This window comes from Panicum virgatum, chromosome 6N (genome assembly GCF_016808335.1).
Source record: "Panicum virgatum strain AP13 chromosome 6N, P.virgatum_v5, whole genome shotgun sequence".
In the NCBI taxonomy this organism is placed as follows: domain Eukaryota; kingdom Viridiplantae; phylum Streptophyta; class Magnoliopsida; order Poales; family Poaceae; genus Panicum; species Panicum virgatum.
In genome coordinates this window covers 40,294,615-40,310,923 of record NC_053150.1, presented here as the reverse complement: position 1 = coordinate 40,310,923, position 16,309 = coordinate 40,294,615, and the positions used below count along the sequence as shown (strand labels likewise).

Here is a 16,309-nt window from a genome sequence, read left to right as displayed (position 1 = left end):
GCCGCCGGAGATCAGCACGCCGGGATTGCAAAGGGCTCTGTCGCTTACTCGCCCATCAAGCGCTTGCCCACCACGGATGCTATCGCATCGCATCGCATCGATCGACCCGGGGATGGGAGTGGCATTGAATCGGGCACGGGCGTGCGGTGGCGCGTCAACCCACGGACCAATGGGATCGCCGCCGTGTGCCGGAGCTTTGACCTTCTTGCCCGTTCGCCATCAATGTCGAAAGGGATGTACTGTACGGCTGCATCGGCCGAACGGCAGACACGCAGAGGGGCGGCAGCCCGACGCCGCAGCCATCGCCGGACACGAACCTTGAGCCGCCATTGTTGATCAAAGCTGCTCACCTTTGTCAACAAGCATCGCAGTTTCACACGAACCTAGTAGCGTCCGGAATTCTACTGGGTGTCGGTTACACGAGAGAAAATAATTCGAATCTGACGTGGCCAAATATTAATATGGACCTATGACTTCTTTAAAGAGGCCTCGTGGATGCTAAAGCTCAGCCCACATATGGGAAAAATGCTGTGCTGCTAGAGTGGGCTTAAGTTTTCTGGATGCCTAGATTTCAGCCCACGAGGCCCAACAAGAAGCGGTGGCTAGAAATGCTAACCAGACGACCAAAGCCCAATCCGTCGAGCCCCAGATCAAGCGGATCAATCCGAGCCGTCCGCTCCGCGTAGCCGCCCGAGCCAAGTATTTATACCCATATCGCCGCCGCCGCGAGCCCTTTCCTCGTCCTCCCCCCTTCCTTCCCCAACCCCTCGCGCCGGCCCCCAGCATCACTAGGGTTTTGTCGGCGGCGGCGGCGGCGGCGGCGAGATGGTGCAGCGCCTCACCTACCGGAAGCGTCACAGCTACGCGACCAAGTCCAACCAGACCCGGGTCGTCAAGACCCCAGGTGCGCGCCCCAATCGGTTTCATTCCTGCTAGGTTTGGGAGGAGTCTGTGGTTTTTCTGATCTGTGAATGTGTTCCTGATGGTATTGATGGGTTCGGCGGATTCGTGCAGGTGGGAGGCTTGTGTACCAGTACACCAAGAAGAGGGCGAGTGGGCCCAAGTGCCCCGTCACTGGGAAGAAGATCCAGGGGGTGAGTAGTGGGGGCAGCTCTAATCTGGTTTTATTTTGGTTCTGCATTTCGCGTCGCGTGTATACTCTGCACTTGTAGTGCTATAGTGCATTGGTGCTAGGTGCTGCAGTGGGGAAATATTAGCTAGGGTATTCTGTGCTATCTGTATTGAAGTTGTTGTGGATTAGATCTTAATTTGTTGTTTAGATTATTTACAGTTTTCTTTAACTTTTTTGGATGGTGTATGGAATTACTCTGGTACGTGCAGTTTGATGCTGCATTGTGCCTGTATAGGACCATTGGAGGATGTTTAATAGTTAGTGTCTTTATATCTAGTTTTTGCCATGGTTCTGAAGGCGGTAAGGCGAGGTGTGGCGAGTCACCAACGCCTAGCCGCCTAGGCGGGCTAAGGCGACACCTTAGCCCAAAACAAGGGAAGCGCCTCGTACTAGGCGACGCCATGAGAACCTTGGTTTTTGTACAAACCTCTTCCTTGAGTAAATGGTAGTGTATGTGGAATGAAACTACTGTGTAAAATATTTGTGTGCTAGTCCTGTCATTTGGGGGAAATGCGTTGTGACTGGCATCTGATATCCATTGTGTGCTCCTGCTTGCAGCATGCTGAACTAAGAGCGAAACTATTGATTTGTTAAGCATTCATTTCCTCTCTATGCTTCAGATTCATCAGTCTCATGTTGTTTTGTGTAGGTATTATTTGCATTGTAAGCTACATAAATGTTACGTGCAATGCTGATCCTTGGATATGCAACAAAAACCTACTTTGACAGTTTGACTTAGGTGGAACTTATACCTAATAAATTTGGATAATCTGTCTTTTTTAGCCCTGTTGAGTTATGAAGAACATGTTATGTAGATCATCATCCCAATCTAGCTCACCCTAGTCCAACTGTCTTTAAACCACTGCTCTGTTCATGCCGTGTTATGTTGTTTATTTACATCAGATCTAGTATCTAATAGTGCATTGCTCATCTGATGAAATGGTGCACTAATGTATTGTTTTATTAAGCAAGTCATGTTTGGATGCTGTTGCCACTAATGCAAAATTAGCTGAGCTGATTTCCCAGGCGTGCCTTGTTGACTAAATATTATCATCATGTTACTAAGGTTGAAGTTTCAATTGGTTAGTTTTACCATTTTTTGTTCTGAGTCTGTCATCTATGTGTGCATGGACTATTTTCTGGTTGTTTCCATGGCAACATACTCTGTATTACGTATTCATGTGCAGTTCATTGTGAACTTCTGTGTCTGAACATGAACATGCCCCATAACCCACCAGTACTACATATTCATCTGCAATTTAATGTGAACTTTCTACCTAATATCTAATGCTATTTTTACCATATCTCCAGATCCCCCACTTGAGGCCTGCTGAGTACAAGAGGTCCAGGTTGTCTAGGAATCGCAGGACTGTGAACCGTCCTTATGGTGGAGTGCTCTCTGGAACTGCTGTTAGGGAGAGGTTAGTTATAAAGCTGGATATATTGTGATGTGAAAACCCAGGATTTGTAATTGTGTAGTCTTATGAATTACAACTATTCATGTGCAGGATCATCCGTGCTTTCTTGGTTGAGGAGCAGAAGATTGTCAAGAAGGTCCTGAAAATACAGAAAACCAAGGACAAGACAGCCACAAAGTAGAGTTGGAATGGAAGCGCAGCTGTTTTGTACACTGCAAAAAGTATTTTTGGTGGATGGAAAATCTAGTTGCGTTTTGTGTGAAATGTTTAGCATGTGATGTGAGAGATACCTTGAGTTTAGAGCCATCTGGAGACTGGAATCCTTTTCACCTTTCATTGTCTGAATATCGGGACATCTGTCCCCCTAGTTGCTTTGTTATGGGTAATCAGCTTGTCGAATTTACCTTCTGGTTTGTAGCAATCTTTTTCATCCAGGACCTGTTGCTCACCCGTTCCATGCCATTTCTTGCACGACAATTGTCCTGTTTTTATTGCTACTGTGAAGTTTGATTGTTGAAATCAACTGTGCACTCCTGAAGCTATTTTCTTGCTGTCGTATTCAAACCTGATATCTATTTTTGCAGGCAATTCTGCAGCTTGATGTTGTTTTGTTGATATCATTCAAATAGGCCCAACGATTTTACTCAAAGTGCAAGACGATACCCCAACACAACTTTTCTGCTTATAAGTGTATGCGCAACACTGATGCTTTCTTTCTGCAAGCTTCTGTTAACAATAGTATAGCTTTACAGTATGTACATGGGCACATGTTCCACTAACTAAAACTGGAACAAAAAATGTTTCTGAAGCTAACAGATAAAGGCGATTCACACTGTACATAGAACCTAGGAGTAGTACCTCACTCTATGTAGACTAGAGCAGTGCAAATTGCAAACTGCCGTAATTTGGCAGCTCAGCCTGGGCAATCCAATAATTTCACATTTCACAGGTTATGTAAGACAGCAGATGACGCTTGATATGGTTATGTTGATATAAGTATTCAAACACGTCCAATATTTTCACACTGAGAAGCTCACATTTTAGCACTGGAAGTGCAATATAATCGCACAACACTGAAAACTCAGTAGTGTATGTACAACACAGAATTCCTTCTCTCTGTTAGCTTTGCTGTTAACAATGGTATAGCTCACAGTATGTACATGGCACCCCTAATCAAAACTGAAGAAAAATAATGTATATCTCTGCAGCTAACAGTAATGCTAACAGATGAAGGCAACTCAACACACGCACAGCATTTGTACAAGTAACCTATGAAATAGAAGTACCTCACTCTCTGTAGTGCAATGAAAATTGCTGACAGCCCTAGTGTGGCAGCTCAGTCTGGACAGCAGCAGGGCTCAGGAAGGATTCCCAGGGTATGTTGACTCTCCAGTCCTCTGAAGAATCTGCACCCAGATCAAAAGGGAAGTTGATCCTCCCCACAGCTTCCCAGTCACTGTTGTTCATGCTGAAGCCATTGCCAGGCTTCCTGGTGGATGAATCCTGGCTCCTGCTACCGATGCCGCCATTGACATCGGCAGAAGAATAGACTACAAATCCACCGAGGTGATCAGGCTGCGTACTGAAGAACATTGGCGCAGCAGCTGTGGTCTTCTGCGATGTTTGCACTTCAAAAGGGAAGGTGATGGGGAAGTTCTGGGGTTCTAGGGATTGGCTGCAGTTGAAGTTGATGAGCTTGCATGAGGAGCCATCAAGAGATGGGTTGTTCACCTTGTTCTGCTGCTGTTGCTGACCTTGCAAACCATGTCTGCTGGTCAACTGGTTTGCAGGTGGAGGTGGTGAAACTTGCAGTGAACAAGATGAGCTCTCCAGAGCAAACTCTGAAGCTTGCACTGACGGGAACGCAGAGAACATCTCTGCCTCAGTTGCCCCTGGCAGTGGTGGCCCCCAGGTGTGCGACAGTGCTCGTTGCGCTATGGAGCTGGTCTTCTTGAAGATCCTACAGATAGTCCAGGAGTCCTGTTTTTGGCACAAAAGAAAAATATCCTTCAGAATTGGACAAAAATTTTGAATTCAGCTAAACTGCACAATATGAATTGATAGTGCTTACATTAAGTGGAATGGTCTTGTCAATGGGTCGCTTGGGGAGCGAGGGATCGTTGAGCGAAGGGAGCCTGAATTCATGCATCATCCAGTCAGTTTTCATCCCTCTTGCCGCTCTCCCTTTGTAGAACACAAGTGACTTCTTCAGGCCTATGCACTTGGTACCCTCAGAGGAATAGATTGGCCTGTCTGTCCCTGTGGCCTTCCAGAACCCGGCTGCTGTGACTCTGTTTGGTCTCACGCTGTTGCGGTATTTCCTGTCCCTTGGACAGTAGAAGTACCACTCTTTCTCGCCGGTGCTCGCAAGCTCTGCCAATGAACAAGAACAATTAAGTCAGAAATGCTAACTCTGCAAACTATTCGCTACGTCTTTTACGATCATCCTGAGATGCAAATATTTGAAGTTAATGGAAGCCCAACACATTGACAAAAGGAGTAAGACGGTAGAAGTTCTAAAATTGGTGGCAGCTTCTTACTTGGGAGATCCCATGGATCATACTTGTAGATGTCCAGCTGCCTGATGAGCTCAATGGAGATAGGCTTCTGCTGGATCTTCCTCTTGAGGTAGAAACTGACCAGTTCTTCATCAGTCGGGTGAAACCGGAAACCGGGCATGAGGATCTCATCTGACTTGTCCATATTGATATCATTTCTCGCCTCCATATCTAACAAAGAGAGATGAAGCTTAAAGCCTGTTTGCTGCTGGTTACAAGCTTACAAATTAAGCTTGCTCTTGTACTAACTATGCAGTATCTAGTGAATGGCTCTCAGGGATGAAGCTTGTGAGGTGAAGACAACCAACAAGAGCTGTATACTATTGCACTTGCAAATCTATTACACACCGTGTGTATATATACGAATGCCATAGCTGCTTGGCATGACTGGATGAGGCCCACAACTCTGAAGGATTAAAGAAGTCTATTTAGTTCCTTCTCTATTTGAAAGCTGTCATGAATTGTTTAATGGTGGATTAGTATCTCAACGAAGACAAGCTCAGCCAGCATCAGGAAATCCCAGTCCCTTTCGATTCACACTTAGAATACTCAAGTACGGCAGTCAAAACAATCCTTAAACTAAACAACTGTGCTTTACTCTCCTTTAGATTTCATTTACCAGTTTGAGCCTCCCCAGGTAAACAAAGGAACTGAAATCATACTCCAATACACCGAAGTTTGTTGGAATTCAAATTTTCAACGGAGCCAGGCAAGAGTTTGGAACTCTTCTCAAGTACTTTTACCTGCATGAACTTCAAGATATATTCCTTCAGTATCTGGATCCAAAAATCCCTTCCCATGTAGATGTATGCATTAGTTTTGTCAGCTTGTGCTTTGGGATTCTAAAATAATTTGCGGCCACTAAATGCATTTCGTGTTGAGTTTGACATAAGCCTAACCGTGGAGAGAGAGAGAGAGAGAGAGAGAGAGAGAGAGAGAGAGAGAGAGAGAGAGAGAGAGAGAGAGAGATTGTTACCCAGAAAGTGATGGCCTGAGCTGTGTAACTTTCTCTTCAGAAATTCTTTTCTGTTACCCAGAAAGTGATGGCCTGACCTGTGTAACTTTCTCCATATGTTTATTAGCTAGCTAGCGTGTGTGGCACTGCGAAGTGTTGGAAGGGAGAAGCTTCTTATTCTAAGCACAGTTTGTTACACTAAATTTTATTGCAGGTGAGTTGCCACCGTGGACATCTGGTCCAATTTGCTCCAACAGTCAGCTTGCTAAATCGCATGCTGGGTCTGGCTGGTCCTTCTTCCACATGGCACAATAAAATTGTATGATGCTAGCTCCGTAGTCCATCAGATTATGTTTTTAAATATTACAGAACTTTTGAACGTAGAATGTTGGGTAGGAATGCTGAATAGGTGAGCCTATCCTATATCCTCAGTTTTGTTTGCATAGTAACCGCAGAAAAAAGTTACAAAACGCTTGCAAACGGTTTTCCTATCAGAAAATATTTCAGAATTCCATATGCCTGGAAAGGAACAATGCGACAATGGATGCCACTATTACAATTGTTCAATGTTCGTTATTTGCCACTGGCTATGTCTACCACATGGGAGCCTAACAACGAAGCCAGAAGCTTGGAACAATCACATACTCGGAATGTCAAGTTCAGGACAACTAAAGAAAACTAGGATTAGACTGAAAAATGCAACTGGAATTCTACTTATGTTTTCTAAATATCCTGAAGTTGAAATTCCGAGTAAGCAATCATTCCAAACTTACTTTTCTTTTTCCTGCTAAAACGTAGTATTAAACAACACGGTCAAACATTTAAGATCATGTACTACATATGGAGAGAAGATATCCAAGATGGAATACGTGCAAGTTATGTGTATTGCATCCCAGGATACAATTTGATGCTGTTCCTTGTAAACAACATCCCCAGAATCTCATCTCGTCCAAATCAAGCGAGAGTTTGCACGAGGATAACTACCAATTTATTACTTCTGTACGACAGCGAGCAAGTCGTGGTGCTTTAAGTGTTTAGTCAATCGAGTTGCCTGCATCATGAGTTAAGGGAGCATATAGGAAACTTGAAACGAAAGCATTTCTTTGGAATGATCTATTTCAGTAGGAGAAAAGAAAAACAAGAACTTGCCTTGTGGTCGCTCAGAAAACCCAACAAAATATCATGTTGATACAAGAGGTGCATAAATCTACTTACGGAATTTGTTGAAAAATTGACAAATTGCACACTGGTTAGCACAACTTTAATTTATCTTGGTAATTTGGTGAGAACGATCATGTTACATATATAGGCTATGAGTTAAGACTCCTATATTGTTTAAAAACCTGTAATTTTTTGTTTGTGAAACTAAAAAAACCTGTAATCAAAACCTCTGTTTTGCCTTACATATGATAGATAAGAATGATCATTAATTCATTATATTACAACAAAGAGTGGTTAATGGATGAAGTGAAAATGGGAAAAATGATGAATTACTAGGACTACACGATTATAGCTAGTTTCGTCTCCCTGAACATACCTGATTTACAAGGAAGTAGTCCTAGTCACGTAACAACATTAATGCTACAACTTACAGTCTCCGGCTCACACAAGCAGTTTTTTTTTTTGAAATATACACAAGCAGTTGCTATCATAACGGACATTCTTTAAGTCTCCAGGTCACACAAGCAGTTGCTATCATAACGGACATTCTTTACCGTTTCCATCTCTATCCATGCACACGATGACATGGAGAGCAGGATTTCCATTCTGATTCTTCTGAATCCATGACACGTCTCTTCTTCTAATCGTTACTGCGGTTGAGAAAGAATTGCTCAGAACGTAACACCAAAACATGTAACATCCGGATTATAATGTGTTCTCAGGAAAAAAACAACCATCCAATATTCCAATTGATAGAACCACAAGCATTTTTTTACCCTCCGAATAATGTTAGCAGGTAAGACACCAGCTACGGTTGTCGATTATTATACAGCATGGAAGGGCCCTGCCGCCTGGGGCTGGGTTGCATCTTGATGTTGCTATCATTCACAGTTCTCTGCAATCATACAGAAACCCAAAGTGGAAAGACACACTAGCATTAATAATTGGAAGATTGAGTATGATATTTATATGAAACATAAGTCTGATATATTTGAAACACCACTGGACGAATGATAATTGATTGAACTAAGCTAGAAAAGACAAGGAAGGTAAGGATCTTCTACATCTAGCGATTTTTTTTGTGAAATTAAAACTATTTTCAAGAAGACCATAACCAGCGGCACATATTTTCACTAGGAGATCCCTTGTAAGCAAAATACAAATAACTGCCTTACATATACACTCTTATATACCAAGTCCTTATTTCCTTATTAAATTTAAGTTTGCATTCACACATGCATGCATTAATCAAATAGTAAGAGCATGGGTCAGAATCAGAACAACTAAATATTTATATAATGCATTACAGTAGTACAAATTTGATCCTAGTTTGTCCAATAATTCTTCTCAGGAGACATTGAGCATGCTTTTATTACTATAGATACCAAATAATTTGGTGGTGACCCTAAAGCATACAGTTTCAGGATCGCACTGGTTGGATCCATGAGAAAAGGAGATCAGTTTTAAATCTTTGATCAATTGAAAGAGCTAAAGGTGACACCTATTAGTCTAAAGCTATTTGATAATGGATTTAGAAGAAAACCTTGAACGAATGAATCATGGATTATTTTATGAAACCATTGCCAATAGATACTTTTTTTGCCGAGACCATGGAGCAAAACAATCATACAGATATAAACTTGCAAGTGTATCTTGCATGGTACATGATACTCATAATATATTAATTACTATGTGTTAACTGTACAGCCCCCAACCCCAGAAACATAAAATCAGCACAGTGTTTAAATTCATGGAAATAGAGGTTAAAACAATATATTATGAATGTAAAGATCATAGGAATAGGTATCATCTACAGTTGTTTCTTAGAAATCTAAAGCACAAGAATTTTTTCGAAATTCGGTTAGATGCTTCACTGGAAAGCACACAATTCGGAGAGAGGTAACTCAAAGGAAAATTTCCATGATGTTGGACCTCAAGCTAAACTTCCTCCAAAATTCATATATATTAAGCCATTTCGAGGAAATTCTTAGGGATCCTAGGAGCCAATTGCCCATACCACAAGCCCAAAGGGCTACATTGGACTATTTTTTTCCCTTCCTAGGATTCTATTCCTACAAAATCCCAGGTTCCAGATACAATGTGTATGCTCTCATGAGAAAATAACGAGATCCTATCATAAAGTCAATATGCTTATCAAAGAATTAGTTTATGCATTTCATAAATCATCACGAATAGCACGATTTCTCCTGAAAACTTAAATTTGACTTCATGGCAAAGCAAATCATTAAAATGCTTCGGAAAAAAACTGATCATATGCATCAATTCCTAATGGCTAAGCAAGTGATTGTCAATAGACCTCTCAATTAAGTGATTGTCATTTAATCATATTTGCAAATCACATGCAGAAGGCAGAAAGCTGTAAATTAAGCTAACCAAGTGAAATCTTCAAGATGCCTGCAACAGCTCCTTTATATCATAACCTTGCAGCTGAAACAGAATAACATAGCACTTTCAGTAGTCTGATATACTCAGAGAAACACATTTGAAGTAGTTTAATTCAGTTGTAAAAGTTAGCTGCCAATATATGATGGGAATTAGATGTTTTGCCCCTACTGTGCCCAGTAATATCAATGCTAACTCATTTTGCCACTCCTAGAAGAAAAATGAGGAAATAGAATTAAAAAAAATGAGAAATTTAGATCTACCTGAAGAAAGGTTAGCAGCAATATTACTCCGGAGTTCCAGACAGCATGTATTGTGATAGGAGTAAGAAGATTGCGAGTTTGAGCATATGAAAATCCTAAGACAACACCTGTGGCAAAACAAAAAGGTGGAGGAAATATGGTCAGTGCTAAATGTTAAAGCAAGCTAACACAGCAATTTTACATACTACATGTGATTCTAAGACCATTCATCATTATATCTGGTCAAACTATAGCAAATAGAGGGATTTAGCATATTGCACAGTGTTTTTCGATGTCATGCCCAGTCATCAATATCGTAGGCAATTACCAAGTACAAAAAGCTGTGGAAACTCTCCTGGTGTAAGATGAGCGAATGCAAACACTGCTGCAGTGATAAGCACAGCGTATGGTGTGGAGAACCTGTACCAGGACAGATTGTTAACATCTTCATTATATAGTAGTTCAGATTGCACAAACTTACGGTGTTATACTTCTAAAGACAGGATTTAGAAAGGAAAATCCTGGCTAAGAATTCATGTATATTTACCACGTAGTCAAGGACACCATTAGAAATCCTCGAAAGACAGTTTCCTCAAGAATCGGCGCCAAAACCCCAGTGATGCCCAGCAGACAGGCAGTGCTGCCAATATTTTTTTTTCCAAAAATCAAGTAATTTTATCTTGCTACATTATATACAGACAAACAATAGCTTATTAAAGCACAGGGGAAAAAGCCAGATAAACCATACCTGATACCTGATGAGCCAATCAGTGGCAATAGAATGACTAGTGAGTCAGTCTGAAAGACGAGGTTCAAGAACTGAGTCACTAGAGGTGAAATTTCACTATTGTGGCATGCTTGACTTTATCATTTATGTTGTATGTTATATAGTTTAATTTGCTATTCTCAGTGTCTTTCTTGTATCTAGGAATTCATTTTGCTGATGCACTATAATGAGGACACCATCTAAGTTCTGACAAAGTCTATCCAGGTCTCATTGTGAGCTGTCATTGCTTCATCCAACTGGTTATGTTGTGCAGATTGCAGAAAACATCAAGCATACGAGAACTAGGAGCATGAAGTTAAGGCAGGGCAATGGGAGAAACTGTTTACCAATTTATGAATTTTCCCCCTTCTAAAATAGGATCACCACAGTTGCACTTCAACTGATAAGCATTTTTTTCAGTTACAGTAGTAAGGACATTGTGAACATTCAAACTGATCAATAAGATGGATAATAGATAATCATGGAAGCATAAATACCTCTCTCTGTGGTGTTTCACCATTCAGAAATGTCATTGCAGCTTCAGCTAAAGCAATAGAAATTATTGCAACAAGGATGCCGACTCCAGCCCACAAAAGCCAACCGTTTTGCAGCTTAAATGGTTCCTCGAATTCTGAAAATTAAAGGATTCAATTGCATCAGATGACCATTGTCCAGTGCTTAAGAACACACTGAACATCCACAGCTCAACAATTCTATGGATGCAAATTAATACAAGTGAACAAACTATCTAAATTAGGCAATTCCATCTTCGTCCATTAAAATATCAAGAAAGAGTTCTATAATTTAGCAAGCTAATATTGGGAAAGAAACAAATGTGAAACATATGTATAAGCAAGAACATGAAAGAACATCAAATTCTTACTGTAACGAAAGATATCATCTGAGAATGGTCGAAAGGTATTGGTGATGCCAAATATAGCTCCAAGCACAACAACTGTCGTGCTACTGCACTCGCCAAAAAAGAAAGTGGCAAGAAAATGTGCATGCAGATTGTTCAGAAGCTGAATGGCAAACTCTGGTAAATATACTTTATATAAAAGGACAGGAACTTCGATCCATACAATTGTCCCAAGAAGAGTACTTCTGCTTTCTCATCTAGAGTTGCCTCCCCAACTTGAAAACCTAACTGCTCCAAAATAGATTGCTCAACCATTCCTGTCAGAAGAAAGCTGTCCAAAGAACATTCAGCAACATTGGTGGCATTTGCAACAATTCAATATGCTTTAGTTATTCGGATTAAAATCATGGTAAATATTGCTTCGTTCTTGAGAACAGATGGATTTCTTCTTACCCAACGCCATGATAATTGGGCAAAGGTGTAGCTGTACCTTACTGCGCATGCCACCATGGTGAGGGAAATGGTTGGCCACTCCCACGGCACATCCCACCGCCGAAGGACAGGCCACTCATCCAAGCTTTTCTCCTACCAAAGCAACATAGTTTCAAGACAATTAATTACTTGGAAATCCCAAAAGGGCCCACAGATTTCAGCGCTGTGCCCACAACACAGCATTTCGCAGCGTCAAGCACCATATCTTGTGGAGGCGTGGGCGTTCCATTCTCGGCGTCGGAGGAGCATCGGCAGACGAAGATGGCCGTCGGCCCCGTCCACCTCCACCGGGTCCCCGGCGGCCGCGGCACGAGCGGGCCTGCTCCTGCCCCCGCCACTAGACGGCGGCATGTTCTTGGTGAGGTAACTGGGTGCAGGCTCTGCTTGGAGATATGGAGGTACAGGGATCTGCTGCAGAGAAGAGACGGCGGCGAAGCCATCGTAAACCGTCCGGGCCTTCCGGAAGGCACGAGGGATAAGGCCGCAAGCCACAAGCTTATGAGTTTCCCCCTTCCATTTTTCGATTTGTTAAAAGGTTATTAAAAGGGTAAAAATAGTCCATTTTAATCCCCTGCTAATTCATTTTATCCGCTTAACCTATGAAAAAAAATTAGATTCAATTTACACTCCCACCCCCCGAATATTTTAATAGTCCAATCTACCTCTAATAATATTTCTTTTTTATATACTATGTTATTATTATAAAGTATAGTGGATAAAATATATATTATATACTAATATGGTTTATCGTAGATAGGCATATATTTCTTTTTCGGAGCCATTCTGCGAGTTTTATTGATATGATAAAATAGTTACATCACTTACTAATGCATTCAGAACGAAACTAGGGGTTCTTCAACCCAAGTACAAGAAGATTTTGAAGAACGAGCTTTCCTAGCAAGCTTACGAGCTACCCGATTAGCCTCTCTATTACAATGTTCAATGGATATACTGTCGAACCCGCTCCATAAGATAATGCAATTATCATAAATTGTGGTCGCCGTTGTTGCCGAGAAACCTCTATCGTTCATCATCTCCACAACTAGCAGTCTGGATAACGAACAGATTGCATTCTATATGTTGTGCCAACATCAATCCTATTTTAAGTGCATATGCCTCCGCCATTGGTGCCTCAACTTCGTGTGGTCAGAAGCTATGAGTAGCGGCAACCCATTGTCCTTTCTCATCTCTGATAATATCTCTAGAGCTCCCACTTCTTGTACCAGTGTCAAAAGCTGCATCCACATTAATCATTAGTTTTTCTTCCGGGGGTTTCTTCCATCCTTGGCGTATATTAGTTGTTTTCCTCGTGGACCTCATGTAATTGCTAGTCAACGCTGTAATCAACATTGCTGATGTGAATGGTGTTTGAATGCTTTCTCCATGCACAAATTTTCTTCTCTCCAACCAGATATACCATCCTGTTGTTAGCATTAGCACTTGCTCCACAAATCACACATTATTCAAAGAAGGAATTTTCCCTCATAATCAAATAATCTCCTCCATCAAAATTGAACCCGAGCGGTCAATGTTTAGCACCTCTTCAATTTTGTTCCACACTCCTAGGCATCTCCATACTTCTCGAGCTCGGTCGCATGAAAACATCATGTGTTTGATGTCCTCGCATCCCGATGGATAGAGAGGATAGCTTCCCATATTTCTAATGTGTTTGTTTGCTAGGATACCATGGCAAGGGATCATCCCGTGCAAAACATGCCAGCCAAAAATTTTGATCTTCCCTAGAATGTCAACACTACAAGAAATGTGGTGATTTATGACGAAAATTTTATGACATTTTTAAACAGCGTCACAATTGCACACAATCCATGACAATTTTTAGATTTTCGTCATGAATTTGAAGGTATGGGCCCTAGGCCCAAAATTTAGTGACGTTTTATTGAATTCGTCGTAATTGAGCCAACAAAACATGACGTTTTAACATTAATGCCATAGAAATCGTCATAGTTATTTTGAGTATATATTTTGATATTCATCATCTTTTTCAAGTTATTGCTTCTCTTATTTGATGCTTATTCAAGCTATGCTCTCATTCATGGTATGCTAGGCGTTATTTTTTTAGTTAAATTATCAGTATGGCTTAAAAAGAAAATAAATGGGCAATGCTCTACGTGTTATTTTTTTAAAAGTTAGTATGGCTTAAAAAGATTTAAATTATCAGTATGGCTTAAAAAGAAAATAAATGAGCTATGCTCTCATTCATGGGATGGTAGGCGTTATTTTTTCAAATTATTAGTATGGCTTAAAAAGGAAAAAAAAAGTAGCGCTAGGGTGGAAGGGTTCGAACTCTGGACATCAGGATAAGAGGCACCCCCCTTTCCATTACGCTACAGAAATGTTTGCATTTATATATCAGGTATTAAGTGTTTTATACATATGTATCCCATGTTTTAATTCGAGCGAAAAAGAAGGCGCAGCTGGGGATTCGAACCGCGGTCGCCAAGACAAGAACCGACGAGCGCCCTACCAGTGCACCAAACATTGGTTTGTGAAGGCCTTGGGCTATAAATATTTTTATATATTATTATTCCTGAGCTAGGTGTTTGCTCATATTCTGGCCCCGATCTAACTGGCCTTCTGCATGCCTGACCAGCGGTCCAGGGTGACACGTGGAGCGCCGAGCATGCTAGATACTTCATATTTCCCTTTTTAATTCATACTACAAACTTGAAACTGGTATTTCTCTGTCATAATAACTTCAAATTTATTTATTCTTTTTTCTAGTTTTTTGTAAAATCACGATCTTTCATTTAATATTATTTGTTTTTGTGTTAATTGCTATTTTATGAATCATATTCATATGGCATCATTTCTACCACCAAAGAAGATAATAGAAAATATATTTTTACATAACAATCAGTAATATAACTTCATATTTGCTAAAGTTATGGTAACCACAAGGTTATATCCATATTTGAAGTTCACATGAGTTCGAAAAATGTTATATGATAGTTAAATCTCAAAGTTTGAGTTGAGTTGTAAGAAACTATATGAAAGATGTATTCATTTGTTAACAATATATGTTTCCACTTTATCCAAATCATTTAATATTTTTTTGGGAACCTTATGAGCCAAAAACATGTTGCCACACCAATTTGTAGATTTTTTGGATCACATTTATATATTATGGTGAGTATTATATGGTACTTTTGGAAAATTTTTTGAATTGTCCCTAGAAGCCAATGAAATTTTTTCACATATCTCTTGGACATGGTCTGCAATGAAACATAGAAGCCTAAATATAGTTTTTGTACAATTTTTCATATCCTATTAGATGTACATGTAGTCAATTTGGAACTAATTTTGATAACCGTTAAGAAATTCATTTAACATATAGAAAATAATAAATCAGTTCCAAAAATTTTGAAACTTCTATAAAATACCCTATATCTAGTCTATTACATATAAAAAATACATTGATGTATATAAAATAATTATTTGTATATATTACTTCACAATAGTGCAATAAAGTAAAAAAGAAAAATAAAGACGTTAAATGGGCCAAAAAATTAGCTTGTGCCGTTTTCCATCAGAGTCTAGCTTTTTCCGTCCGTTCATCTCCAATCCAACGATTCAGATTGATGCGTAGATGCTTAAATAGGCTGGCAAACCCTAGCTCCCAGCCTCCAGCCCTTCACCGCTCCAGTCTCCACCTCATCCTTTGCCTCCACCTCCCCTTCTCGCATCTTCGCCGCCATGGAGGCGTCGGCGGCCAGTGGTGCCAGCCCGCGACCGTCGGCGGTTTTGTCTACACCGGTGAAGCTCGGATCTGTGGAGAGCACGCCACTGAAGGCTGCGCGCTCCTCATGTCCCCTTCCTCCACTCCCTTCTTCCCCCGCTTCCCCTGCCCATCGGCACCAAGGTCGTGAGGTTGCACCTGCCGGCCGCCGCATTCGTCGGCTCCGGTGGCCAGTCGCCAGATCCGCCGCCCCTTGTCCCGGATCCGTTGTCTACGGGCCCGGGGTGTCTCGAATCCGACACAGGCGGCCTCAATCCTGGGCGGAGGCCCCCTTCCATGGCTACGGCGCACGGGGCCCTCTCTTGCGCAACGACAATGCTGGTGCTCGTCCCCCCTCCGATCCAGTTAGAGGGGCTGTGGTGCTGGGAGCTGCATCGGCTCCAATCTCTGCAGGTAATTCCAAGAGACCGAGAGTGATAGGCAGTTGTTCCTCTGTTACATCTGTATAGCCGCATACTGCGAGTTGTTCTAGACTGCACTTTTCTTGTTGGCCAGATCTTCAGTACGTGATTATTAGCCCTGGATGTGGGGTGTTGCTTCATTTTTCCTGTTGTTCAGATCTGCAT

At 41.3% G+C, this 16,309-nt stretch overlaps 3 protein-coding genes across 4 annotated transcripts; 1 reads left to right on the top strand and 2 right to left on the bottom strand.

Moving 5' to 3' along the window:
• Positions 1–725: 725 nt before the first annotated feature.
• On the top strand, positions 726–3,073 carry LOC120679396 (60S ribosomal protein L34-like). Its single transcript, XM_039960981.1, has 4 exons — positions 726–904; positions 1,015–1,094; positions 2,444–2,553; positions 2,641–3,073. Exons 1-4 carry the CDS (start codon positions 826–828, stop codon positions 2,729–2,731), a joined length of 360 nt encoding a protein of 119 aa, XP_039816915.1. The 5' UTR covers positions 726–825; the 3' UTR covers positions 2,732–3,073.
• A 625-nt stretch (positions 3,074–3,698) lies between these two features.
• LOC120677342 (protein FEZ-like) lies at positions 3,699–5,356 on the bottom strand. Its single transcript, XM_039958495.1, has 3 exons — positions 5,091–5,356; positions 4,622–4,923; positions 3,699–4,530 (listed from the first exon to the last, which is right to left on the bottom strand). Exons 1-3 carry the CDS (start codon positions 5,275–5,277, stop codon positions 3,874–3,876), a joined length of 1,146 nt encoding a protein of 381 aa, XP_039814429.1. The 5' UTR covers positions 5,278–5,356; the 3' UTR covers positions 3,699–3,873.
• A 2,085-nt stretch (positions 5,357–7,441) lies between these two features.
• LOC120679074 lies at positions 7,442–12,503 on the bottom strand. Of its 2 annotated transcripts, XR_005676962.1 has the most exons (12): positions 12,187–12,503; positions 11,985–12,079; positions 11,718–11,825; positions 11,519–11,601; positions 11,133–11,266; positions 10,618–10,667; positions 10,417–10,509; positions 10,198–10,289; positions 9,891–9,997; positions 9,619–9,672; positions 8,001–8,119; positions 7,442–7,874 (listed from the first exon to the last, which is right to left on the bottom strand). XR_005676962.1 is itself a non-coding variant. In XM_039960573.1 (11 exons), exons 1-10 carry the CDS (start codon positions 12,424–12,426, stop codon positions 9,631–9,633), a joined length of 1,044 nt encoding a protein of 347 aa, XP_039816507.1. In that variant the 5' UTR covers positions 12,427–12,503; the 3' UTR covers positions 7,442–8,119; positions 9,619–9,630. The 2 variants fall into 2 exon arrangements, 1 of the variants encoding a protein (XP_039816507.1); XM_039960573.1 differs by having other exon boundaries at positions 7,442–8,119.
• Between the last annotated feature and the right edge of the window lie 3,806 nt (positions 12,504–16,309).